The sequence below is a fragment of the Chionomys nivalis genome, chromosome 2 (assembly GCF_950005125.1).
Source record: "Chionomys nivalis chromosome 2, mChiNiv1.1, whole genome shotgun sequence".
Lineage (NCBI taxonomy): Eukaryota > Metazoa > Chordata > Mammalia > Rodentia > Cricetidae > Chionomys > Chionomys nivalis.
In genome coordinates, this window is record NC_080087.1 from 126,024,724 (window position 1) to 126,052,131 (window position 27,408).

General features: G+C 35.8%; 1 protein-coding gene across 1 annotated transcript in view; it reads right to left on the minus strand.

The window, feature by feature from the left end:
* The window catches only part of Spag16 (sperm associated antigen 16), a 931,645-nt gene that overhangs the window by 418,452 nt on the left and 485,785 nt on the right, over nucleotides 1-27,408 (minus strand). Inside the window, exon 13 of the mRNA XM_057761301.1 lies at nucleotides 22,331-22,516. Coding sequence (XP_057617284.1) covers nucleotides 22,331-22,516 — 186 coding nt within the window. The remainder of the gene's footprint in view (nucleotides 1-22,330; nucleotides 22,517-27,408) is intronic.

The following is a 27,408-nucleotide window of genomic DNA, read 5'->3' on the forward strand; positions in this document are numbered from 1 at the left end:
AAAGCAAGATCTGATGCCAGTAAAGATGTCAGTAATAAGACAGACTTGGTGAGAAGAAGCAAAGGCAATTTCAGATTCTTACATACTGTAATTTAGATAAAAAATATGCACTGGAAGAGTATAACAAGAGTTTTTAAGTTGTCTGAAGAAAGAAACAACAAACTTGAGGAAATGCAGAGTATGCAACTTGAAGAAAATAATTAAAATGCTTTTTTTATTTTTTCCATAATTTTTTTATGATTTTTTAAAATTTATTTATTTATTTATTAAAGATTTCTGCCTCCTCCGCGCCACCGCCTCCCATTTCCCTCACCCTCCCCCGGTTAAGGCCCCCTCCCTCCTTAGCCCGAAGAGCAATTAGGGTTCCCTGCCCTGTGGGAAGTCCAAGGACCACCCATCTCCATCCAGGTCTAGGAAGGTGAGCATCCAAACTGCCTAGGCTCCCACAAAGCCAATATGTGCAGTAGGATCAAAAACCCATTGCCGTTGTTCTTGAGTTCTCAGTAGTCCTCATTGTCTGCTATGTTCAGCGAGTCCAGTTTTATCCCATGCTTTTTCAGACCCAGGCGAGCTGGCCTTGGTGAGTTCCTGATAGAACATCCCCATTGCCTCAGTGCGTGGGTGCACCCCTCGCGGTCCTGAGTTCCTTGCTCGTGCTCTCTCTCCTTCTGCTCCTGATTTGGACCTTGAGATTTCAGTCTGGTGTTCCAATGTGGATCTCTGTCTCTGTCTCCTTTCATCACCTGAAGAAGGCTAATATTCAGGAGGATGCCTATATGTTTTTCTTTGGGTTCACCTTCTTATTTAGCTTCTCTTGAATCACGAATTATAGGCTCAATGTCCTTTATTTATGGCTAGAAACCAAATACGAGTGAGTGTATTCCATGTTCCTCTTTTTGGGTCTGGCTTACCTCACTCAGGATAGTGTTTTCTATTTCTGTCCATTTGCATGCAAAATTCAGGATGTCATTGTTTTTTACTGCTGAGTAGTACTCTAATATGTATATATTCCATACTTTCTTCATCCATTCTTCCATTGAAGGGCATCTAGGTTGTTACCACGTTCTGGCTATTACAAACAATGCTGCTATGAACATAGTTGAGCATATACTTTTGTCGTATGATAGGGCATTTCTTGGGTATTTTCCCAAGAGTGGTATTGCTGGGTCCAGGGGTAGGTTGATTCCGACTTTCCTGAGAAACCGCCACACTGCTTTCCAAAAGGAGGATCAACATAGTAAAAATGGCAATTCTACCAAAAGCAATCTATACATTCAACGTAATCCTCACTAAAATCCCATCAAAATTCTTCAGAGATCTGGAAAAGACAATAATCAACTTTATATGGAAAAACAAAAAACCCAGGATAGCCAAAACAATCTTATACAATAAAGGATTGTCTGGAGGCATTACCATCCCTGACTTCAAACTCTATTACAGAGCTACAGTATTGAAAACCGCTTGGTACTGGCATAAAAACAGAGAAGTCGACCAATGGAATCGAATAGAAGACCCTGACTTTAACCCACAAACCTATGAACACCTGACTTTTGATAAAGGAGCTAAAAGTATAAAATTAAAATACATTTTAAAAAGGTGAAAACAGCAGTGAAGAAATATGAGACATTATTCCCATCAACATCTATACACTGGAAATATCCTAAAGCAGTAATCCAGAATTGTAAAAGAGACTATGTCTTTAAACATCGAAAATGTAACTTCTTCATTCAAGAAGCTCAAATAACTTGGGGGTGAAAATCAAAGATTCACACCCAGATCAATAGTCTTAGAAATAACTGTAGCATCACACTGATAATATTAACAAATCCTCAAATATTAACAGCTGACTTTGGATCTGAAACATTGAAAGTCTGTACATGACAAAATCAATGTACTAAATTTAGAAAAAAAAACAGCCTATCAAAAAGTTTTCATTTATCAAGACTAAAAGGATGTCAAGATTAAATCTTACATAAGAAAATTTAGAAAATTTCTTTTGTTCTTCAAGTTGGAAGCAATTAATAGGCAGATATATGCGTTAACAACAGACTTCCAATCAGATTAAGTCCAAAAGAAAATATTAATGCCACATTGCTTCATTTTACCTCAATTAAAAGGAAATGACATAAAATAGCCTGCAGAGACGATTCATTCTCATAGTTTCGTTCTGTATGGTCACCAGCAGCACTCAATTAGGAAAGGCTTAGCCACATTTTTGCAGTGAGAAGACAGGGTTAGGTCCTTTGAGCCTCTGACGGTCTTGTTTAATGTAGTAAAAATATACTGCTCAGACACTATTTACCATAGTAGTTATGAATAACTGTGGGTCATACATCTTTACACTCAAATGAATTGAGAAGATTCTGAATATTATCTGACACTGGAAAATGACCACAGAATTCTGGTTGGGTATCTCTGCTCCTCTTGTTCTAGCTTCATCCTGCATTGTCATTCCTACATCAGCACGATCTCAGGCCTCTTTAGCCATGGTTTGGTGAACTGCACCTTCCTTTCTCTGGATGCCATACTGTGGATACATCAACATCGAACTCAGTAGCACTAGCACTCCATGTCAGAATAGTGCCTAAGGACACGCTTTGACTGTAGTCTGTGGTGGAGATACACTCATAACTGAAAGACGACTTTCTTTTTCAGAAAGACAACTTCTGAAACTTACCCAAGAGGAAGATGAAAATATTAATTGACTTGTGGCTAATAGGCCAAAGCTAACTCCTCTGGACTGGATACATTAACCAGCATTTCAGGAGATGAGAGACTAAGATCCACGTGTGTCAGTGCTAGTCTCTCCCAAGATCTCTCCTCCTGCCTCATGTGCTATCATCTTCATATTTTAGCATGCTCACCCTCCATGTGCACAGATACTATACCTTCCTCTTATGTCATATCCTAGCATGCTCACCTTCCGAGTGCACAGACACTGCCCCTTCCTTTTATGGACACAAATCCTACTGATAAGACTTTATTTATAGTCATTAAAACTTATTCATCTATTTAAAGTCTCCATTTCTAAATAAAGTTACTTCAGTGTGAGGGTTTTAATGTACAGATTTAGGGTGGAAACACTCCCATCCATTCAATTTTCATCCTAACAGAGTCTCCCTTCTGGTGGAAACTAAGAAAATTATTAACTATCTCCTGATCCCATTTCTTTCTTAGAAAAAAATTAAGGACTCCTTTGAATTGTGTCTTTCCAGTGGCTTATATTCTCTCTAAGCTCCAATATCTGGTCATTTCTGTTTGGAAATGTCATAATTCACAGAAAAGAATGAGGCCGAGAGGAATTCATTGATACTTGTTAGCGAAGTTTAAAGAATTAAGACCAATTCTGGAAAAAAAATGTGGACAGTTACAAAATGGAAGAAAATATTTCAAAATAATTTTCCTCTAATATATATGATACATAAATATAGTCCTACAACTATGTCAATAACAGAATTTTAAATAGGTAATGGATCTCAATAGAACTTTATTTACTGAAGGAAGATATGAAAATGAATAATAAACATGAAAAATACTTAACATTTATATAAGGGACATGAAAATCAAAACCACAAATGTAAGATAATTCCATAACTGCTAAGAAAGATGACTATGAGATGAACACATTTTTAAAATTGGGTAACAATGCCGGGCGGTGGTGGCGCACGCCTTTAATCCCAACACTTGGGAGGCAGAGGCAGGTGGATCTCTGTGAGTTCGAGACCAGCCTGGTCTACAAGAGCTAGTTTCAGGACAGGCTCCAAAACCACAGAGAAACCCTGTCTTGAAAAAAAAATTGGGTAACAACAAGCATTGACAAGAGTGAGGGAAGAGTGGGAATTCTTCATACTATGCTGGTGGGAATGAAAATGATATCTGGAAATTCACTTGCTAATTATACTAAATGTTAAGTACAGCCTTATTAAATGACCCAGAAACTCTATTCCTATCTGTGTATTTAATAATAAACCATATGTCAACACATATACCTGTCTATTGTCATGTACTTCATACTAGTCAAAATAGGAAAACATCTCAGAATTCACCAGTGTCTTATGGGTAAATATATTATGATAAAAGGAAAAATTGAAACAGAAGTCAGATGGTGTGAATTCCATTAACATAAATGTTTGTAAGAGCTGAGACCACATATATAGCACGTACATCCTTACTTGTTGCACACTCATAAGTAGGAGAAATGAGCTTTTTATCATGTTTTATTTTTTTAAAGTTTGTGTGTGTATGGTGTTTCACTTGCATGTTTGTGAGCAATCAATGCCCAAGGAGACCAAAAGACAGCATTAGATCTCCTGGGACCAGGCCTTCAGACAGTTGTGAGCCTCCATGACGGTGCTGAGAATCAAACCCGGGTTCTCTAGAAGAGAAGCCAGTGCTCGTAGCCACTGAGTCAACTCTCTTGCCCCAGGGACTTCTCTATAACGCAAAAAAATTTCATATTCTGATTGAGACAATGGCTGTACAACTCTGTGGAATGTTAAACATATTAATTGTCCACCTTAAATGTAGTTTGGGCGATATATATATATATATATATATATATATATATAGCTATATTATACTACTTTTTATTATATAAACCCATACCTCTCACAGAATTTAAACAGACATTTCTAATGTTTTCTGTAATTCACACAACACTATACTCATCCAATTTCCTCATAATTTTTTCTCTATTTTGATTAATCTCATGAACCATAATGAATGATCATTATTACTTCAGAGATATATTTTAAATTTAGCATTAGTTTATCTGTAGACGAAATTTTTGAATTATTCTAAAACTTTTGTATTTTTTTCTAAAATCTTTTACTTGAACCTAACTCCCTGTTAATATGTCACAGAGTAGATTCTGACAACACTTTATTAGACAAGTTAGTTTCATGGCGTTTTCCTTTTTTAAATTATACATTTTAGTAGAATATGCCAATATGTATGTCTGTGTATTAGATTTTTTTAAATTTCCCTTTGTTAATTCTTCATGCATAGATTTGTATTCAAAAACCTAAATATTTCATTAATTCTGGGATATCCTTTTTGTGTATTATTTCTTATATATAACTTTTCTCCCATAAGAATTTTCACTTTGTCTATATGTCCTTTACCACATTTTAAAATAACTATCTTTGGTATTATTAGATTTTCATTTTTCTTTCAGTTTTCAGTATTTTATCTCATCTTTTATAGCTTTAAATATTCAGAAATAATATTTTTGCAGGCAAGTAACTTGTATTTAAAATTATCCACATTTAACAAATCTATCTTTACTGTTTGTAGTACTATCAAATTTTTAAAAATTCTTTATATTCACCTTCTTTGGCTAATTGACCCTTTTCACATATGTGGTATTTTTCTGTGTACTTCTTTATTAACAGGAAATAACTGAGCTTTCCTATTATTTCCAGTGTTCAGTATATTTTCTCTTCCAAATTAGGTGTCTATTTCTCCAGGATATTTTTGTTTTAATACAATAGAGTTATGGGAAATTTAGGACATCTAGTGACAGAAACTTGTGGTTTTTAAAGCATACTTAAGTTATCCAATTGGAAGTAAAGTCACAACTCGTTCTACCCACAGTCTTCTATCTGTATCTCTCTGTAAGCAGCTACTGTTTCTATTGTCGTTGCTAGTCCACTCTACTCCGTCTCCAATGAGTAGTTTAACACAGTTAGAATGAGTTCCAAGACATATCAAACAGTTGTCTTCAAAGTCACGGCAAGGGCTAATTATAGCTTGATTATACTCATTGTAGGATGTAAGGATATGGTCTAAATACCACAGTCTAGAATCTCCCAGAACTTTTTTTTTTAATTGTCTTGCGTTTTATTTTTTTTATTAATTAATTTATTTAATTATTAAAGATTTCTGCCTCTTCCCCACCACCACCTCCCATTCCCTCCCCCTCCCCCAATCAAGTCTTCCTTCCTCCTCAGCTCAAAGAGCAAGCAGGTTTCTCTGCCCTGTGGGAGGTCCAAGGACCACCCACCTCCCAGAACTTTCTATGCTGACCATTTAGTACTTCCACTTTGAGTGGTTCTCTTGTCTCTGCCTCCCAGGTTCATTATGAGGCTACGTTTGAGAAGTTTTTCTCTCTGATGATCAATTCCATTTAAAATTGTCTTTTAATTTATCATATTTGTTTTTCGTACTAGTTTGGATACATCGCAAACGTCCTTTTTCATACAAATAAAGACTATTGCCTTTGCTTGGTTATTTGAAAGCTTAAAAGCTTAAATTTCAATGTGTAGATCAACAATAAAGATGCTTTAGTACAGAACACATTTTTATATAGCAACACATTCAGCATATACTTTGATATATCCCAGTTTCTATTTTGTTTCCTCTGTATTTTCCCTTTGTTTTCTTCTCCAATTTTAACTTAAATTTTGCCATATTTTATTTATCCTTTAGGACTGGTTTAATTCCTTTCTGGTAAAGAAGAGTACTTACATAAATCAAATTAAGAGTAGAAAGTCTAATTCAGGCTCTGTTTTCTTCTTATTAATAATTTCTGTGGTTTGCATGCCTGTGCCTTTAGAATAGCAATTTAAATTAAGAAGCAGAGATATAATGTCCCATTCTGTGTTCTAATTGTAATTATAAATGCTACTCCATTGTAAAGAGACGTGCTATGAATGTGATCTTGAGTTCACCTACCTTGTCTTATTTCTTCTACATTTTAAATTAAAATTCACTTAAAATTCACTTCATTACAATTTGTGTTTTTATTAAATGCCTATTTTGTGTCAACACAGTAGCCAAAATTTAAATATCATAGTTTTTAAAAATACAGCAAAGTACATTTTACACTAAAATTTCCCTCGATATTATTACCTGTTCAGAATCTATAAGCCATCCTCAGATTAAAAATCCTGAATTTTCAGTTGAATAATTTGACATCTATTGACTTGACGATTTAAGTTTCAGAGTAATACTTAAAAAATCTTCATTATTAAAATAAAAATGTTTTGAAATTATTAGCCAAACCATTCCAAAAGCTTTCTTTCTTTTTTCTTCTTTGGGTTTTCAAGACAGGGTTTCTCTGTAGATTTGGAGCCTGTCCTGGAACTTGCTCTTGTAGAACAGGCTGGCCTCAAACTCACAGAGATCCATCTGCTTCTGTTTCCTGACTACTGGAAATAAAGGCATGCACCACCACCCGGATCCAGCTCCAAAAGCTTTCTAAAGAAAATCATGTCAGTGGTGAAATAAGAAACAATTATTCTTTAAACAAAAGAAGTACCCTTCAGAATAGTCTATTTCAAGCATCAGGTCAGGAAGTTACAGACATTAACCATCCAAATGACCAGTAGATGCCCTCTAAGGGACAAACCACTGCTGAAGGGCTCTGTGGACTGTATATTCACTATAGTGAAAAGAGAATGAAGGTGAAGATAGTCTCAAGGAGGCAATGATTCTCCAATGCATGTGTGCCCCTCCAGACACAGAGACCTAATAACTGGAAACCTAAAAACTGGAAGAGGAACGAGGAGGCTTGGAATTATATGATTTCACCACAAATCTCTGAGGAGTGTAGGAGAATAAAGGTGAACTTATAAATATTGGAACACCCCAAGGGAGTCAGCACCCACATGAAAAGCATGCTAGGCAGGCAGTGGCTCTTCTGCTCACTTCTCTCTGATAAGCTATGATCAGTTTACCTAATTCTAAGCTAGAATATATTCATATCCCATAACAGTTTAAGATTCAGGCAAGGCTTCCTCATGCAGCAGAACTCATGAATAAGAAATGCGTGTCAGTCCATGTCGCCTAAGTATAGATGTATGCAGTGTAAGAAGCCTCGACACTCCTCATCCGACAGCCTATACTTTTGTGCCATCTGAATGACAGGTACATTTGCACGAACATGTTTGTACTCAGCTAAGCATACTTATACAACAAAGATTTGCTATGTGGGAATAAAGAAGTCATTTTAATTAATGTTGGTTTAGGAAATACCCTGAGTCCACTGCTTCACAACCTCACCTGTTTGCAGGATCACTGGAGTCTCTGCACATGTTTCTCTATGAATCAACTTTGTCAGACTAAAACCCGATTTCATATGCTTCATTATGTAATCAAAATACAGGGCACACATGAGCCTGGCAGGAGTATTTGGAGTTAAATTTGCAGCGAGCAAGCATAATCTCTCGATTCTTTGTTGCAACTTATATGCTTTGATGAACAAGGTGAAGGAAGATGTTCTCATGGTTCAACCAAATACATATTTGAAAGTGAAAAGTTGTGATTATTTTGACAAGATGTTTTTAATTCATTAAAGATTTGCAGCACTGGATGAGGGGAAATTGCACATCAGAGAGAAATCTCATGGCTGACTGGCACCCTTGCCCCCTAGACATAAGCAAATGCAGACACTATTTTCATCCACTGTGAACATTTTTGTTGCTCTATATTATAAATATTATGTTAGTAAATCATCTGAAAAGAGTTTTTCAAAAGTATTCAGATTTCTTAAGTTCACATTCAACACAGATATGTGAAGACAAAGTCATAGGGACTCTATGGCAGAAGATAATGGATCAAAAGAATTGTATGAAATCATTCCTTTGAGTTCAGGCACCAGGAGATATATAATGTTATATGGTGTGCAATTTAGCTATATGCAAAGAAATTCACAAGAAAAGATATCTGAAATAACGATTTGTTTGAAACAGAGTAAAGATTTAAGATTAAATGCTAAGGGAAGTAATGAGACAGAGGCTGAGCTATTATAACTCATATTTAACTATTAGGAATTTCAGTTAGTTTAAAGGGAGAGAAAACAGTTACTATGATGTGGCAGAGAAACAATAAAGAGAACAGCAACTAGAGCAGAAACAGGAATGCTTTATGACATAGAACAAATTATTCGAAAAAGCACAACAAAAAAGATGTGTGTGCCTTAGGCACTGGTGAAGCAGCTGCATCAAATTACCAAAGGGGCAAAAGGGCAGAGACAGACAAACACGCGGGAGAAAAATTTAGAGAAAGGGGGGCTTTTAAAATAATTTAATATTCACAATGTAATAAATAATGTCACACTAATATGACCTTCATGAAAAAATGAAATTTATTTGCTTTCTTACTGCCTTTTTTGTTTGTTTTGATTTGAAAGGTTTTGATGACGTGTGGGAAGAGGGCATTTTTGTGTGTGGTTAAGTCTTAGACACTCAAACTCACAATTTCACTCCAGTACGAGTATTTAAGAGGAAAGAAAAGTGTGGCCGTCAGAAATTAAAAGTAGCCAGGATAGTTGAGTCTTCAACACACAGTTTTGGGAGAGAGTATAGGTAAATCTCTGGAAAAGAATCTGGGGTCATCATGAATGAATAGAGGACATCATGAATGACCATTAACAATGAGCAGGATGCTAATATGTAGAAATAAATAAGGTAGGAACATGAAGTTTACTGATTACAAGTAAAACAAACTAAAGATTGTCTGGCAAAGGAAAAAGTAGGGCTTTCACAATAATGAAACTAAAGCACTCAACATAATTAGCAAAACATAAATAAATAAGGAAAAATGTGGAAGTTGGGATCATATGATATGATTTTAAAACTTATTTGATATTTGGAATAAGAGAATTCAGTCAGAAAAAGGACCTAAATTTGTGTGGATATTTCATAAGGAAGGTAAACCAAACAAAGTAAATATGCAAAAGTATATTTACTAACATCAGCCATCAGAAAAATTCTAATTAATATCATGACAAGATACCACTATATATCTATAAAAACAATTGCAGTAAACACTCATTGATAGTAATGAAAGATGGCAAGGATGCTGAGTACCTACCTCATGACCATGAGAACATAAATAGTTACAGTGGGAAAAAATATGAAACTTTTTTGCAACATTAAATATACATTTACCATAGTACAGAAAAATGATGGCATAGATTTGCACAAAAACCTGCCCATAAATGTTCACTGAAGTTTTATTTATAAAATCCCCAAACCAGAATCTAACCAGATGTCCTTCAAGGGTTGAATGAGCAAAACAAATGTGGACTGTGCATACAGTAATTATTATTCAGCAAGAAATAAGAATGAACTATTCACCATAACTATGCGTTAACAGTTGAATGAATTTCTGGGTTATAGTGCCAAATTTTTGAAAAATGAAAAGCTGTTTCTTATTGGTGATAACATGTGTGATTCTAGCTATATGATATTGGATTTGCTATTATAGAGAAGGCCAGTATTTCAGTGGTTCCCAAGGGCTAGGCAGGGGAAAGCAGGGCTTGAAGAAAACATGCAGAATTTAATGGTGGTGCACCTGCATAATCTGACTATTGAAATTACCTACCTACATACATACATACACACACACACACACACACACACACACACACAGAAAGAGAGAGAGAAAGAGAGAGAGAGAGAGAAAGAGAGAGAGACAAAAAGCAAAGCACCTGGTGAAATTCAATTAACATATCTCATATCTGCTTTACTTAATAATATTCTACTAATGTTCATTTCCTAGATTTGATGAAATGCAAAATTATGTAATTACCATTGAGAAAGTGGGTCCATTTCAACTTAATATATTAAATAAGTTAAAAATAAAAAGCAGTAAAAATTAATAAATATATCTAAAATTTGCCGAGGAGGTCTGTACACATAAGCCTAAGGTTTCTCCAGCGATGCTTTTTATTAAACCAATACAATGGAGAAGAAAATGTGGTATATAAGCAACACTAAAGATCAAAGAGTGAAAATAAATCATCAGTCTATATATTATTCCAATGAACATTTACTGGTTTCCCAGTTACAGTTGAAGTCCTGCTCAGGCTAGGGGCATCATACATGTCAGAAACCCTCCAGGTTCAGAAGGATGAGGTCTGTGTTAGTATTCCAAGAACAAATTTAATGCACACATACACACACCACAAAATAGATCTATAAAACTTCCAAAATAAATGATATGTATCTCAGTTAACATGCTTATTATTCATTATAAACTATAAGTCTCTTGAGTAGGATTAAAGGGAGGGAGTTACAGGTTCCATTAGAAAAGGGAATCAATATCCTCCAGGGAGTACCAGCTTAAACAAGAAGATAAATAGTTCATTGAAGAGGTTGGGGATAGAGAACGTTTTGCTGATGAGAGGCATTGTGTTCCAAAGCCTTCAGTGAAAAGACAATCAGCGGTGAATGAGAGGTGAAGTTTGACTGGTGAATATATATGGACAATTTCTAGAATACAATGGCTGGCATGTTTGTGGTGACCCAGGTAAACAGGGCTATTAGCTTAATGGGATTAATCCTAATGTTATTTTAGAAGGAGGAAGAAGGTCTGCTTCTGTTTGGGAGCTAAGAGTTTAGTTTGTGGAGGAAGATACGTGAATGGAGATAATGAAAACTACGATAAAAAAGATAACGAAGAGACAAATTGCTGTTAAGAAATGTCACTATCCCCTATATTCTAAGGTGAGTCTAGAAGTGACTTACTAGAAAATTAAAGCAAGAACAAAGTGTGATTGCACATATAAACAGCACAAATTTGTTAAATAAAAGAATATTTATATGAGTTATATTAAGCACATAGCATTTTGGGACTACAGACATAATTTATTATTGCTGTTTTCATATGCCTTTGATACATTAATTCATATATGTAAAATAGTAAACTTCCATTTATTTTTAAAATATTGGTAACAACAGTTTTCTAAAAAGTATATTTAATTTGTCACGTAACTAGAAAGTAGGCAATGAAATAAATTATAGGTCACCTCTAAGATAGAACTCATTAGATGTTATTATAAATTTGTCAGCTATCTGGGAGAAGTAAATCAGAAAAATAATTTTAAATGTTTACTTTTTCATGATATTAATAACTTTTATATAAGGTTTCTATATTAAAATGTTTTATATCTATATATCTATATCTATATATATGTGTGCTTCAAGATGGTTCCATTGACAAGAGCTTGTTGTGCAAGCTTAAAGTCTAAGTCCTGATTCCTAGCACCCACATAGAAGCGCTGTGAATGTCTACACCTATAATCCCAGCACTGGGGATGGAGAGATGGGAGGAGACGGGGCTACCTGCTCAGCTGACACAGTGATCTGGAGGTTCAGTGAGAGACTTCCTCTCAAAAAATCAGAGTGTAGAATAAGTGAGGCTGACTCCTGGCACTAACTTCTGTCCTCCACACATTTGCAAACCCAAGTACACACACTGAAGCACTTATGAAAATAAATGCATATTTAGATACTGTGGTTGTTTGAATAGATATGGCCTCATAGACAGACAGACAGACAGACAAATAGATAGACAGATAGAAAGGCAGGCAGGCAGGCAGACAGATAAACAAATAGATCCCCATTAATTGTTAACAGTAAGTTTTGAATTTATGGGTTAGAAGTGTTACTTAGACATATGCTAAGGTAATAACATACAAGCACCCATGCTTAATTCATCCTGCATCTTCCACATTAACAGTATTATTTTTAATAAATAAAAATATAAATCTTAAGATCTCTGAGCTCACCTGCCTATGTAAGAAACTACATAATTTAGATATTCCCTTTGTTTTACACAGGGAAAATACTTTAATCATAAATGACTAGGCCACAGCTCATGTGGCATAGTTATGTCTAACTGGTATTTCTGGTGTGTTTTAGATTGATTTTTGGTAACATGCTATTATAAAGTTCAACAATTTCTTTCTCAATCAAAATAAAAAGTCAACTCATTATCACAAACCATAGTGAGATCACAGGAAAACCCATCCTTGTGTGAAGACATTTAGTTGGATGTTTATGTGTTAAGTGTCCAGTAGCTGGTGAAAGTGAATCTCCAATGAAGAAAGCAATGTACAGAAAGATAGGAAAGTCTGGCATTTTAATTGTCCGCCTCACTGGTGTGTGCTCCTGAGCTTGCGTGATTTTTGCAGGAGCTAGGGGAAGCAGGCTCACTACCAATGCAGGAAACCTTACTCTGTTTGGTCTTCCTTTCTGATACAGAGACAAGAACTTGAGCTTCAGATCAGTGACAGAGTTGGAGTTTGTCTAATAATGTGTATAGCGTGGATACAAGATACTGTGCTGAGCTGTGTAATATTAGAGTCATGTAAAATACTTGACAGTAAGTTCTGAATGTAATCTGAGCTCCAGGAGTATGGACATAGAGTATCTAGGGATAGAAGCACAGGGGACACATGTTAAATTATTTAATGAAGAATAAATACCTATAAAAGAAGTTTTTAGAACTTATATAATGTAGTCTGGTAAACAACACAAGAAAATATAGGGGAAATCTGCATAGATGACTTTTCTCAAAGGGAAAACTCTGCTAGAGGTATTGTTTCCACTGGGCGTTGTTTTCTTGGTGGCTGGATGACCAAGCTTTTTTGAATTCTCCTTTTCACTTTTTTGAATTCTCCTTTTCACCACGGAAAGGTTACTAAGCTCTGCATTTTTGTAGAAGTTGAGATTTTCACAACCCATGTCAGGCAATGTGAAGTAACATAATTTAAGCACTTGTTACATGATGTTTCCTAGTGCTCCAAGTATTTACATTCACCGTGACACAAAGAGAACTTCCATAACAAACAATGAAGACATCCATGAAGGAGTATCCATTCTTTCCAAAAGATTAATTCTTCCTATTTGTACAACAATTTATTTCTTACATTTTGATTTGATGGATATGGACATCAAACTCAATCCATCAACAATTGAATTGAATATTAGCATTTATTTTTTATGAGAATTGCTTTAAAAATCCTTAGGCGGCATTTGTGAGATATTGTAACACTTAGTGCTTGTTTACTGGGTGAATGGTTTTAAACTTTTTGTGCTTTGGAGCTCAGACAAATTATAAAGAAGTAAAAATTAATTTTTATCATCTATTTAAAATAGAAAAATATTTATAGATCATTTTTAAATTAATTTGAGTGTTTAATATTACTTCATTTAAAGTAATAAGAATAGATAATAAAATTATGCAACTCAAATTTTCATATGCATATGTAAACTTAAACCATTAAAAATGTGATTCTTATCTTTTAAATTATGCTATCTGTGACTACTATAACTTCACATCGGAAGATACTAGTGAAGAAATATATTAAATATTTTTATTCATTAGCAATGAGGAAAATAAAATTTCTTCTTAAGCCAACTTTTAATAAGAATGGTATATTTGATTTAAAATATTATTTGTTTTGATTGGTAGTAATAAAGTAAAAATATAATATGAAATATTTTACTAACTTAGGATATCTTTAATCTCATTTATTCACACAAATTCTTTTTAATATCTAGTTCATTTGGTATATAGGATAACAAGGAGAAAGTACATCTCATTTAATATGTTACATATGAACTATACAACTCATTTATATTAAATAATATGGTTGTGTAAAGGGATAATTTATTCACACAAATTCTTTTTAATATCTAGTTTATTTGGCATATAAGATAACAAGGAGAAAGTGCATGTCATTTAATAGAAGTTACATTGGAAATATACAGCTCATTTATATGAAATATTGTGTAAAGGATTAAATTTCAAAGAACTCATGAAATATATCCTCTTATTGATTCATTCATACTGATATAAAAGAACTTTTGCATCAAGTTTATTGCAATGGGCATTTGCTGTAGGCGTTCTTCACAAATTCAGACAAAGCCATATTAGTTATGAAAAAACTGCTAAATTTTTTAATAATACTAAAACTTTCTAAATAAAGTATGAACCTTGGCTTTAATATTTTTCCTTATAACAAAAGATATTTTTTCAATCATTCTATGTGTTCTCTTTTGGAGAAAGAAATTAAAGTCAAAATATTTTCATGTTCTGTTTATGCTCCACATTTAGATAACTCTTCAGACCCATATTCCAAGAAGGCACTATTCATTTGCAAACAGAAAAACCAAATCATTATTTGGTAGAACAGGACGTATTATTAATCACAAGAGGTACCTAACCATTTCTTTTAATATAGCATAATGATGCCTTAAGTATTACTTTAGCAATCAGTTAATATATGCCCTGGGTGCTTTTTCAAGTATAACAAGGCAGATTGGAGACCCTCACAACAAAAGTACTAATGCATAAATAATCTGTGCCCTTGAGTCTTAATACTTCTTCCTACATTATTATGTCTTGAAATCACTAATATTGTACAATATGTCCTTTTTTACCAGCACAGGCAACATTGTGAGTGAGTCATAATAAACATGAAGTATACTAATGGAATATTTTATATTATAAATATCAAGCCCCAGTTTTATTACTTTTTAATAAAGAAATGTTGTTCTGAAATTAAGAATTTTCTCTCATTTTGAAGTTCAATTTAGTACATTATTTGTCCAAAAGAAATGAATACTACATTTCACTATCAAGAAATAACTCACTGGACCAGATTCTTAATGTTTCACATTTCTTTTTCCTACTTTTAAGTAATTCCTCTGTTTCTCTCCTCTCATCCGACTCAAGATTTTGTTTGACTGATGAATTATTAAATTCAGTAGGAAGCGATGCCAGTGGACAGAAGGAACATTCAATTCTCTTCCTAGAAATGTTAGAGAAGCAAATCAGAGGGCATTCCCCCCTTATACTTAGTTTCAAAATGTGCCAGCATAAAGAGAATGAACCTTTTGATTTTCAGTCATCAAAATATGTAATATGTCATTTGTTTTCTGTCTCTCACAATAATAATAGTTGAAAGACTGCTGTTGGCTTTCTCTTTGTATTTACCCAGGATACAAGGAGTTCTTACTACGGTCACTGGCCCCAGCTTGGATCAAGCCTTTTCCATCTATTTCCTGGATTTGGCAGTGCATTTTTAACAGGTGTTTCCACTTCTGTGTTTTTATCCCTCTTCTCCAGACTCTAATTTCACAAGTCACCATAGCCATATATTAATATATAAAACAGATCGAACTTTGTGCTTAAAACCACCAGGTGTCTTCCATTTAATTGAAAATGATGCTAAAAAACATTAGATGGGTTGTGAGGCCTTTTGTAATATGCACATACACACAAGGGTCTTACCTGTCTGTTAAACTTACTGCTGTCACACTTGCCTTTCAATAGTCACATGAATTTTTTGACATCACCATAGAAAAAAATCAGAAGAGCTTGACTAGTCTCAGTTTATCGAGTCTTTCCAAATATCAGTCAGCTTTACAGTAAGGATTACCCCTTGAAAATATAATCATTTCCCATGACCAAAATGTCTGATCATCTCCCATGCTTTCCTTCATCTCTAACATTTGGTATATTTCCTTCTTTCCAATACAATATCATCTATTTTTTTCTACTTAGTCTCTGCTCTATTTCTGTGAAGAGACACATTGATCAAGGCAACATGGAGGAGAAACATTTAATTGGGGCCTTGCTTCAGGGGTTTCAGGGGTTAGTCTATGATCATCATGATGGGGAGCATGACAGCAGGCAGACATGGCACTGGAGAAGTAGTTAAGAGCTCTGAAGCACAAGCAAGAGACAGGAAGAGAGAGACAGGTTTTCACACTGGCGTTTGATACCTCAACATTCACCCTTCCTCCAACAAGGCCAAGCAAGAGACAGGAAGAGAGAGACAGGTTTTCACACTGGCGTTTGATACCTCAACATTCACCCTTCCTCCAACAAGGCCAGGCTTACTGCAACAAGGTCACACTTCTAAACCTTCTCAACAAGTTCCACTTCCTGGTGACTAAGAATTCATGGGGACAGTCGTATTCAATCCATTACACTGTTGTAGTGATTGGAATACTACATTAGATAAGGGCGTAACTGCTAGTTTGTTGGATCTATAAGCAAATAATAATCGCGAAGTTGGAGAGATAGCTCAGTATCTAAGTGTACTTACTGCTCTTTGCCTCTATTAGACGGATCATAATTGCCAGTGACCCAACAGCCTGACTACATCCACAGGTGCATGTTTGCATATACTGTACATGTAGATAATTATGTCTGTGCATATACACACGTATAAAACATTTTAAGTAAGGAAAACACATATTTAATAAAGAAAGGAAGAAAGGAAACTAGAGCACTATCCATATGGAAGATGTTATTTATATTTTAATATCTAACTAAATTCATTAAAACTGACTCTTCAAAATCCTCCCATGAATAAAGTTATGGCTACATAAACTTTAAATCTCAGTGTTTTTTAATTCCTTATTATTAAATCATAGTTCACATGAATAATAACTATACTTTTTAAACAATTTACAACCACTCTTACAGCATTATAATCTATGCAAAGGAATTAATATACTTATAGGTATATCTGCTGATAATTACTATTTCATAGGCTCTGGCATATATGTATTGAAACATATATTGACATAACATGAGGAAAGAGGGTTTGACTGCCAGCACAGAACTTTCACAAAGCAACCCCAACTAAACGATGGTAAATACTGCAAGATTTGTCCCTGCTGCCTTAAAAGTAAGTCATGAGGGAGAATACATCTAGAAAATATTCAAAGGAGGTATGTATTGGACCAGTAGGAGCAAGTACCCCAGCAAAGAGGTTGGGATAAAACGACAGTAATAACTTAGCTTCTCCCCTCTTCCTGAGTTTGCCATCCAAGCAGGTAGAGCGTTGCACTCTCCTTTTTAAAAAGAAAAACAGCTGGCCAGTGTGGCCATTGGATATTCTACAGATCTAAAAGGGAAAGGGTGCCTACCAGTTTACCTGTTCTTGTGCTATATAGAGGTTACTGGTGCAGCCACACTTGCAAAATAGCAAAGCTGAGAGACAACACTCAGATGGTGGAGTTTCTAATGGATGTGAAAGAAGAAAAAAACAAAACAAAACAAGTAACATCTCCACTACCTTTCTGTCTAACAAAACACAGTACCACATTTTTCGCCATATACAAAGTATTTGCTGATGTTTTCCCAGCCTAAAAGTGGAGACCACCTCAAATCACAATCAGCCACTGTGTGTATTCTGTAATCCATGGTCTGTGGATGGTACTAAAGCTGTCCAATGAGGTCAGAGTGGTTACTTAGGCTGGTCAACTAGGGAAAACAGTTTCTGCTGTATGTTTCTACCACAGACTGAATGCACTATGATGGGGCAAGGAAGGGCTAGCAGCTGTACAAATGGCAACAGAGAGAAACAGAGTGGGAAGCACAAACCATCTGTGTTTTGGATTGTATTAAAGTTCTACAAATCAAACCAAGGAATTTCTCCAAGGCACCGAGGAAAGTTCCCTACACGAGCCATGGCATGCTCACCTACATGAGCCGTGGCATGCTCACCTACATGAGCCATGGCATGCTCACAAGACGAATGCTTTTCCCACTCCAGTTTTCTTGTTTGATTTGCTGTTTTAGGGTTTGTTTTGGTTTTGTTCGCATGCTTGCATGTGTTCTGACTTTGTTTCACGTAGTAATAAAATACAGTGAAATCCACAACTTGAATGTGATTCCTAAACTTGCTGCTTTGTTTTCCTTCTCCACAGAATTTCAAGGACATCTGAAACAATACTCAGAGAATTAAGGCCATTACATTTACTTCCCATCATTTGGGAGGGAGAAACTGTTGAATTTTACAAGTCCCCCTGTCCCTTTCTATTCTTTATATGAATGTCTGAATTCCTGCCCTTGTGCTATCTTGTTGAAGGAGCTGAAGCAGCTACACTCAGCAACATTTTGGCTGTTTCTAACCCCTTTCCTTCCAGCTACAAGTGGAACAGGCGCACGGTCTGCCTTCCAAGCACCGAGGTGACAATTTGATGAGGCTACTTAGCCAAATACAGTTACCTTGGAGCAAAATAGCCAGGACTCTCCCAGAATACCTGATGCACTAACACAGAGAGCAGATACATTGCAAATTCTATGATTGCTTTCAAATCCCTACAACATGAAATGCTTTATAATCTCACTGAGGACAGTGATTGAGCCTGAAAGACTTCTTATGTCATAACAGCCCAATACTGTTAAGTAATCTCCTGAACACTTATTCATTAGTGCTTTGTGTAAATTCCTCAGGAAAAAAAAACATAAATTATTTGTAGAGGTGACTGAGATCATTTTTAATACCCCTACCCAATTTTAATCACTTCATAGATTTGTGTAGGATAAGATAGCAAATTGTAACACAACTTGAGTATGGATATGGAAGATGAAAACCCCTGCTCTCCACACTGCATGGGAAGTCAACCTTCATTCATTTGTGTAAATAAATAGTCACATGCAAAACACTCTGTGTTCAGGATAAATTGTGCATATGAGTCTGCAATGTGTATGTCTGTTCATGTGTGTTTGTGTGTGTGCACACGTGAGTGCGTCATGTGTGCATGTATTGTGTGTGAATATTATGTACTTGTGCACATATGTCCATGTGTGTATGTGTATATGTGTGTTTCAAGTGTGAATGAGTGCTTAGTGATTGATAATAAAGGACATACTTTAAAATTGAAGTAGGAAATAATAATTTCTAACTGAAACACATACATCTATCCATTCATATGTGTAATCCTTGAGAAGACCACCAAAATGTGCTAATGAACTTCTATAGAGTGATGCTTTAAAAATACTCAGTACCATTGATAGTTATTGAAAAATCTTAATGTTGTTTAGCAAATATTAAGTTTTATTTGGAAATTTACATTGGTTATTCTTCCCAAACAGCAAAGTAAGACAACGGCATATATCAGTTCAAAATATTCTGTCCCTAAGAACCACACGACATTCATAGAAGACTAAGAAATACAACAAAACACAGCTTCTGTCAACATCCAAATTACCAAGAAAAGTAACCTCTCCCCTGAAGTCACTAAGCCATTTCAAGCAACCTGTGGGTCTTTAAAGCAAGACTCTCATAGTTTAGACATGATCTATCTATATTACTCTGATCCCTGGGTAATTACAAAGTCGAACTTGATGTTTTGATTATATCTCTGAAAGACCTATCAACTGCCCCTCAGAAGTAATCACTGTCTCCCTTCACTTGTCCCTGTGGGCAATATTTCATCTTCAAAGTCAGTATCAGTTTTTGCCATTGGTGATGCATTTGATTGAGATCCTGGTATTGATAGACCATTTAAATTAGAGGATTTTGACATTAATCAAGAGCAATTTTGATCTGCTAAGTCAGTATCTACTGGACATCAATGAGATGACAGTGTTTATGTCAGAGTCAAAGGGAAGGTTGTCAAATCACAGTGTTTGAAATTGTTCTAACAAGAGTGGGGTTCATTGGGAATCAGTTTTCTAATCATATCTGGGTTTGCACATTCTGAATGGTTAACAGATTTGAAGATATATTTTGAATTCACTACAGTCTTTAAGTCAAACTTGATAAAAAATAAAGTTAGATAGTTGTACTGAAATTCCAATAGAAACATAACATAATTGGAATTTTGCATCAAGTTGATTATTACAGAAAATTATGCCCCACTAAGAAAACGACTGCCCCTGTTTAGAAAGAAGTGGGTAGAAATGCATCACTCAGAGCCATATTTTCTTACCACAGGATAGGCATAATCTCAGATGGATTATGTTATTTATCTTCCTATGTTTGAATCTGTCAGGGTCTAATATGGGCCAGAAGCTGCTACCATTACCTTAATGATCAAAGATTACCAGATAGGACTGAAAATTATGTAAGTTGTTTGCTAAGTAATGAGAAAAAAAGAGTGCTAAGGAAGAGACAAACTCCATCAGGGAAGACTCATCAACCTAAACACCAGAATGACAAAGGAAATATGGTAGAAATGATGCTGAACTGTGTAGCATTCACCAAAACCCCAGAATTGAAGAAGTAGGTTCCCACAGTTGAAGTGGCCAAAGTCATTCCTCAGAGGAGATAGCATTTCTATGCTGGTGACGGGCTTTCTCTGCCTAGCAGTTATATTCTGAGAAGACAGGGAACACAGACCACGGAGAAGCAATATCTGCTAGCTGAGGTCTTCCTCTCTGTATGGTGTCCCAGTGAGGCTGCTGCAGTAGAAAGAAACTTGTCAGTGGATTCTGCTGCTGTGATGAGAACAGTATTGTTGGGGTAAAGACAGCAGGTGTGTGATGGTGAAAGGGATAGTAAGAAGGAAGGCCTCTCCATCATGAGACTCACAATCTGCTTCATGCACTGGCTCTGGGTATAGGTGGACATATCAGTTAGCAACGTTTCCAGAGCCTGTGGTTGCATCAAGGAAACAAGCACAGCATGGAGAGAAAGGAGCTGAGTACAGCCTTAGGAAATCATTTATATGTGGAACTTAAAATAACCTTTGACCGAAGCTTCCCATGAATCTTGATAACAGTCTTAAGCCACCCAATTGTCCTCTGTTCTCGAGATGCCACTCATAACTCAGAAAACTATGGAGGGCAGTTTTTAAGGGACCAAATGCATATCTAAGACTTAATTCTAAGTCTCAGTCTTTATGGTGGCTCCATAATTCTCTTCTAAAATAAGCTATATTGGATATAATAATAAAATAATGTGCCTAACATTCCAGGAGGCATCACCCACAATTTGGAACCTGGACATAGTTTCAACAACAAACAAGGCTCAAAGCCTGGCAGATAATCCCTAAGCTGAAAAACTTAAGATATTTTATGATATCCTAATATGCTCTTTCTGCAACTCACTTGTCTATTTAACATATTATAACGCTGTTATTGGTATTGCAAATGATATGGGTTTCTATTTTGAATTAAGATAATTATAAAACTCTCACATCTGGAATATCTTACATTTTGTGAGTTACTAAAAAATATTGGTTTGGAAAAACATACCAACATATCAATAAAAATTGAGCATAAGCCATTTCCATAATATTCACGACTACCAAAAACCTTCCACCATGCAGAGATACAGCAACCCTGTGCTAAGCAGAGAAAAATTGCTACTTAAAATAAATATTCATTTCTATCCACTTCTAATAAATGGCTTCCAGTTGACACAGCCCTAATCTTTTAACACAGGCTTGATCTTGTTCTCAACACCCAGAAAGGAATTTTTTTTTTTTTTTTTTTTTTTTTGGTTTTTCGAGACAGGGTTTCTCTGTAGCTTTGGAGCCTGTCCTGGAACTCCCTTTGTAGACCAGGCTGGCCTCGAACTCACAGAGATCCGCCTGCCTCTGCCTCCCGAGTGCTGGGATTAAAGGCGTGCGCCACCACTGCCCGGCTAGAAAGGAATTTTTATATCAGCAAAGATCAGCAGAGTTAGAAATGGATTTCATAAAGATTATTTATACCATTCTCTGTAATCTTAGCAATGAACAGTTTCTTGTAATGTTTCCCAGTGGCAGCACTGAGGAAAACAACACACTTTATTAATGCAAATGTATATCAATATAGATCAATAATATTTAAAAGTAGTTCTTACCTATTGACATCCCAGATTTTACTCGTCATATCCAGTGAGGCAGAGGCCACAAAGTCACCACTAGAGTGCCATGTGCAGGACCATACTGCGTGGTTGTGTCCTTCGAAGGTCAGCATGCATTCGCCTTTTGAAAGGTCCCATAATTTAACTGTGGAATCACCACTTGAAGTAGCCAACTTGTTGCCACTGTTTTCAAAAAAACAAGACAAGTTGTTTAAAAAAATCATTCATGTTTTTCTTTGAACCATGTGTACATTTATATATATATATATGTGTGTGTGTGTTTATAAATACATATATTTGTACATATATATTTTATTATGAGAGGTGTGTGTTTAATTGAAGTTTGTTTGCTTTAGTTATACACTTAAATGGCTAGGCTTCATCATAATATTTGAGTCTACTCAATTATTTACTTTGATTGATTAGAAATTCATACTATGAGATAAACAGCTAATGTGTACTTTTTAAATTAGATCTTCTAGAGTGCTTCTGATTAATTTACCAAAATAGCACATTCCTTTTTAGCCTGAGTTGTGTTCAAGGTTATGTGTTACACTGTATGAAAAGGGAGACTTCAAAATGCAAACTGTCTAGATGTGTTAAGACCCTTAATAGACCTGGATGGAGGTGGGTGGTCCTTGGACCTCTCACAGGGCAGAGAAACCTGCTTGCTCTTTGGGCTGAGGAGGGAGGAAGACTTGATTGGGGGAGGGGGAGGGAATGGAGGTGGTGGCGGGGAAGAGGCAGAAATCTTTAATAATTAAATAAATTAATTAATATAAAATAAAAAAATAGAAACACACACGCAGAAAAAAAGAACACAATAAGGAGAAAAGTATTGTCATTGACCCATGTAACTCTGATTAAATTCTTCAAGAAGATGAAGAATGAGGCAGGGTTTTTTGTGCTATATCATTAAAGTGAGATTTTTAAGGTACTGAGTAATTGATGATGAATCTTTTAATTTTTCCATTGAAGTTATTAGCAAATGTTTTCAAAGCTGTGGCTTTCAAAAAGTGGACACTAAATCCAGTTTAAGGAAACGGTGCTTGCCAATGATCAGGAGCAACTAGCTTTTCTGGGGTATGGGGTGAAATATCAGCTATGAAACTACACTCACATCTTTATGTGAGTTGACCTTGAATATTCTTTGTATTCCCTTGGTAGCTTTCACCCACTGACTCATAATGGCCTCTGCCTCAGCCTGTGTTTCATCATGGAGACACATCTTTTCTGTGTGCTTTTAGCATCATGCTTGGTTAGTTAGGGTGCTCAGAAAACACCCCACTGTAAATAAGTAAAATTGGATGAATGGGTGAATAAAGTCAAGCTATGAATAGAGTAGGAAAATATATCTACTGCCACTTTCCTAAACTAGCATGGATCCTAACTGCATTCTACATACCAATCTTTATCCCCACTATAAGTGTAGATCTCACTCTACTTCGAGGAAGCATTTCAAAGTTGCAGGAAATGATCACAGGAAGCCACAACTAGTCAAAATGTGGAGAACAAGTAGCAGGTTGGTGCCTAGCCTTAGTTTATATATCAGCAACACAATGTCCATACCCAAGATTCAGGAAACATTATGGAAGAGGGGAAAGAGAGATTCTAAGAGCCAGAGGACCAGAAAGTATGCTTGTGTAAAACGGAGTGGCATCTATCAATCTCCACAACATGACTGTCTAAACAAGACATGGACAATTCTAATAACAGTTGACATACCAGTGTCAATGGGAAAGTCTCGACAGACTCAACCTTAGATGAAGAGCTATAGGCAGTTAGCAACTGCTGAAATTCTCCCCCAGGGACAGTCCTTGTGTTTGGCTATCCCATACCAAGGAGCATCCCTAGAAACATGTTCATGCAAACAACACTGGATAGAAACAGCAAATTACATGTGTGTGTTTATTCCTTTGTTTGCATACATAGCAAAAATGGCTAAAGAAGTGAGGCTTTGGTTTGGAAGGGAAGGGAGGAGGTGTTGCACACAGGAGGTGGGAGGGAGGAAAAAAACCACAAAAAGTGATGTAATTATATTTTAGTCAAATTACAAAAAGAAATTTCAAAATAGTAAAGGTATTTGGTTTTTAATAGTGAGCTTCTTTTTATTTTAAGTAGGATAGGAAATTTTCATTTGTACTGAGGCAGTGGCCAGCACTGACAGGGAGCTCTAGAAAATGCTACAGGCACAGTGGATTATATGGACTGAAGACATTCTTATTAAAGTCAGCAAAACTTTCCTTTTGATTAGCATAGCTGACAATTGCTCTATGGCAGTCATGTTTCACAGCTAGAGAGAAAATAAACATATTCTTTGCTTTGAGGTGACCGTTTCCTCATTCATGCGCTTGCCATTTACACTTTTAGAGTTTGGTATTGAACACCAAACAATAAAAAATACATTTATCTAAAATGTTTAAACAAAACATAAAACAATTTCTTCCTTTTCTCTGACCATTTTTTATGGGTTAGCAGGCAAACATGGGTCAAAGCCTTGGTCTAGCATGAGAATGACTATTGAGTTTTTTTGCCTGTGGCTGAAGAACTCTCCACATAACGTTAATATACTTTTCTTTTAATTTAAAATACAACTGGGATGTTGTACTGCCATTTCTTTATAAGTATCATAAGCTGATATTTAACAATAAAAATAAACAATCTTTTCAGAAGTTTTAAAATTAAAGTTCATGGAATACCCACCCCTATCCACCAGACCCTGCAAGCTACTAACTTCATCCCGCCCCCAAACTCACCTATCCTCCTGCAACTTAGGTAGAACTCTGAAATAGAGCTTGCTACAATACTGAAGGGAACAAGAGATGAGTGAACAGCTATATGGTAAGACACTCCACTCTCTAAGACCTCCATAGTGAAACGAAATTCTGAGGCCCTCTCCCAACTGCCTTGACTTCTCTAACCCCACAGTAGGACAGCTTCCTGCAGGTAGGCTACCCCAATACCAAACCCCATCCACAGTACCCCTCAAGCTACTAGCCCTAGCCTATTTCCATACTCACCTACCCTCCTGAAACCTTAGCAGAACTCTGAAACACAGCTTGCTATGTTACTGAGGGAGGGGCAAGAGGTGGCTACAACACTAAGGGGACCAAGAGAGAGCACCAAGAGAGTAAACCAAGAGAGAAAATCAAGAGAGCAAGCTTAGAGAGACCTCAGTGGCTCCCTGAGACATGTACATTGACAGCACAGACCAGACCAAGAACAATTTCAAGACAAAGACAGCCACTACAAGGATTGAACCAAGATGCAAAGACTCTAACAGCCTCATTTGAAGGAAGAGATGGGTAGGCACCAATGCAAGAATTCATCCAACAACATAAAAAGCAACATAACACCAGAACCCAGTGGTCAAACAAGAAGAAGACTTGATAATCTTAACCCAGAAGAAGCAGAAGAAAACAACTTTAAATGTAACTTTATGGACATGATGGAAACATTTAAAGAGAAAATGAAAAACTCCGATAATGGGGGAGGGGGAGGGAAATGGGAGGCGGTGGCGGGGAGGAGGCAGAAATCTTTAATAAATAAATAGATAAATAAATAAATAAATAAATTTAAAAAAAAGAAATGGAGAAAAAGAAAAAGAAAAAATTGGAAGAAATTAATAAATCCCCCCCCCCCCAAAAAGCCAAGAAAACCAAGAAAAAACAAACAGGTGAAGCAAAAAGTTCAAGACTAGCAGAAACAGAGGCAAAAAGAAAACACAAACCAAGGTAATTCTGGATATGAATCTGGGTAAATGAATATGAACTACAGAGGCAAGCATAACTAACAGAATACAAGAGATGGAAGAGAGAATCTCAGGTGTTGAAGATACTATAAAGGAATTTGATTCATTGGTCAAAAAAAAAACATTAAATCCAACAAATTCTTAACACAAAACATCCAGGGAATTTGGGACAACATGACAAGACCAAACCTAAGAGTAATAGGGGTGAAGGAGAAGAACTCCAGCTCAAAGGCACAGAAAATATATTTAACTAAATTATAGAATGAAACTCTCCAAACTTAAGGAGCGATATACCTATGAGAGTACCATAAGTACAGAACACCAAATTGACTGGATCAAAAAGACCCCTTACCATATAATAATCAAAATGCAAAACATACAGAATAAAGAAAGAATATAAATAGCTGCATAAGAAAAAGGTCAAGTAACACACAAAGGAAGACCTATCAGAATTATACCTGAGTTTTCAATGATAAACCATGAAAAGCAGAAGATCCTGAGCAGAGGTGCTGTAAACTCTAAGAGACCACGGATGCAAGACCAGAGTGCTATACACAGCAAATCACCATCAATGGAGAAAACAAGATATTCCATGACAAAACCAGATTTAAACAATACGTATCAACAAACCCAGCCCTAAGGAAAGAACTAGAAGGAAAACTCCAACCCAAGGAAGCTAACAGCACCCACAAAATCACACGCAATGGATAAGCTCCCACCAGCCAGCAAAACCCAAAGAAGGAAAACACACAAACACTACTATTGAAAAATAATAGGAATTAACAACCACTAGTAATTAATATCTCTTAATATCAATGGTCTCAATTCACCTATAAAAAGACACAGGCTAAAAGAATAGATACAAAAAAAGAATCCAGCCTTATGCTCTATATAAGAAACATACCTCAACTTCAGAGACAGACATTACCTCAAAGTAAAGGGTTGGAAGAAGGTTTTCCAATCAAATGGACCTAAGAAACAAGCAGGTGTCACTATCCCAATATCTATCAAAATAGATTTCAAACTAGAGTCAATCAGAAGAGATAGAGAAGGACACTTTATACTCATAACAGGAACAGTCCATCAGGATGAAGTCTCAATCCTGAACATCTATGCTCCTTAATACAAGAACACCCACATATGTAAAAGAAATTAATAAAACTTAAATTGAACATCAAACCCCACACACGAATAGTATGAAACTTCAACACTCCACTCTTAAGAATGGACAGCTCAAACAGACAGAAACTTAACAATGAAAAAAGAGAACTAAGAGATGTCATGACTCAAATGGACTTAACAGACATCTATTGAACATTCTTTC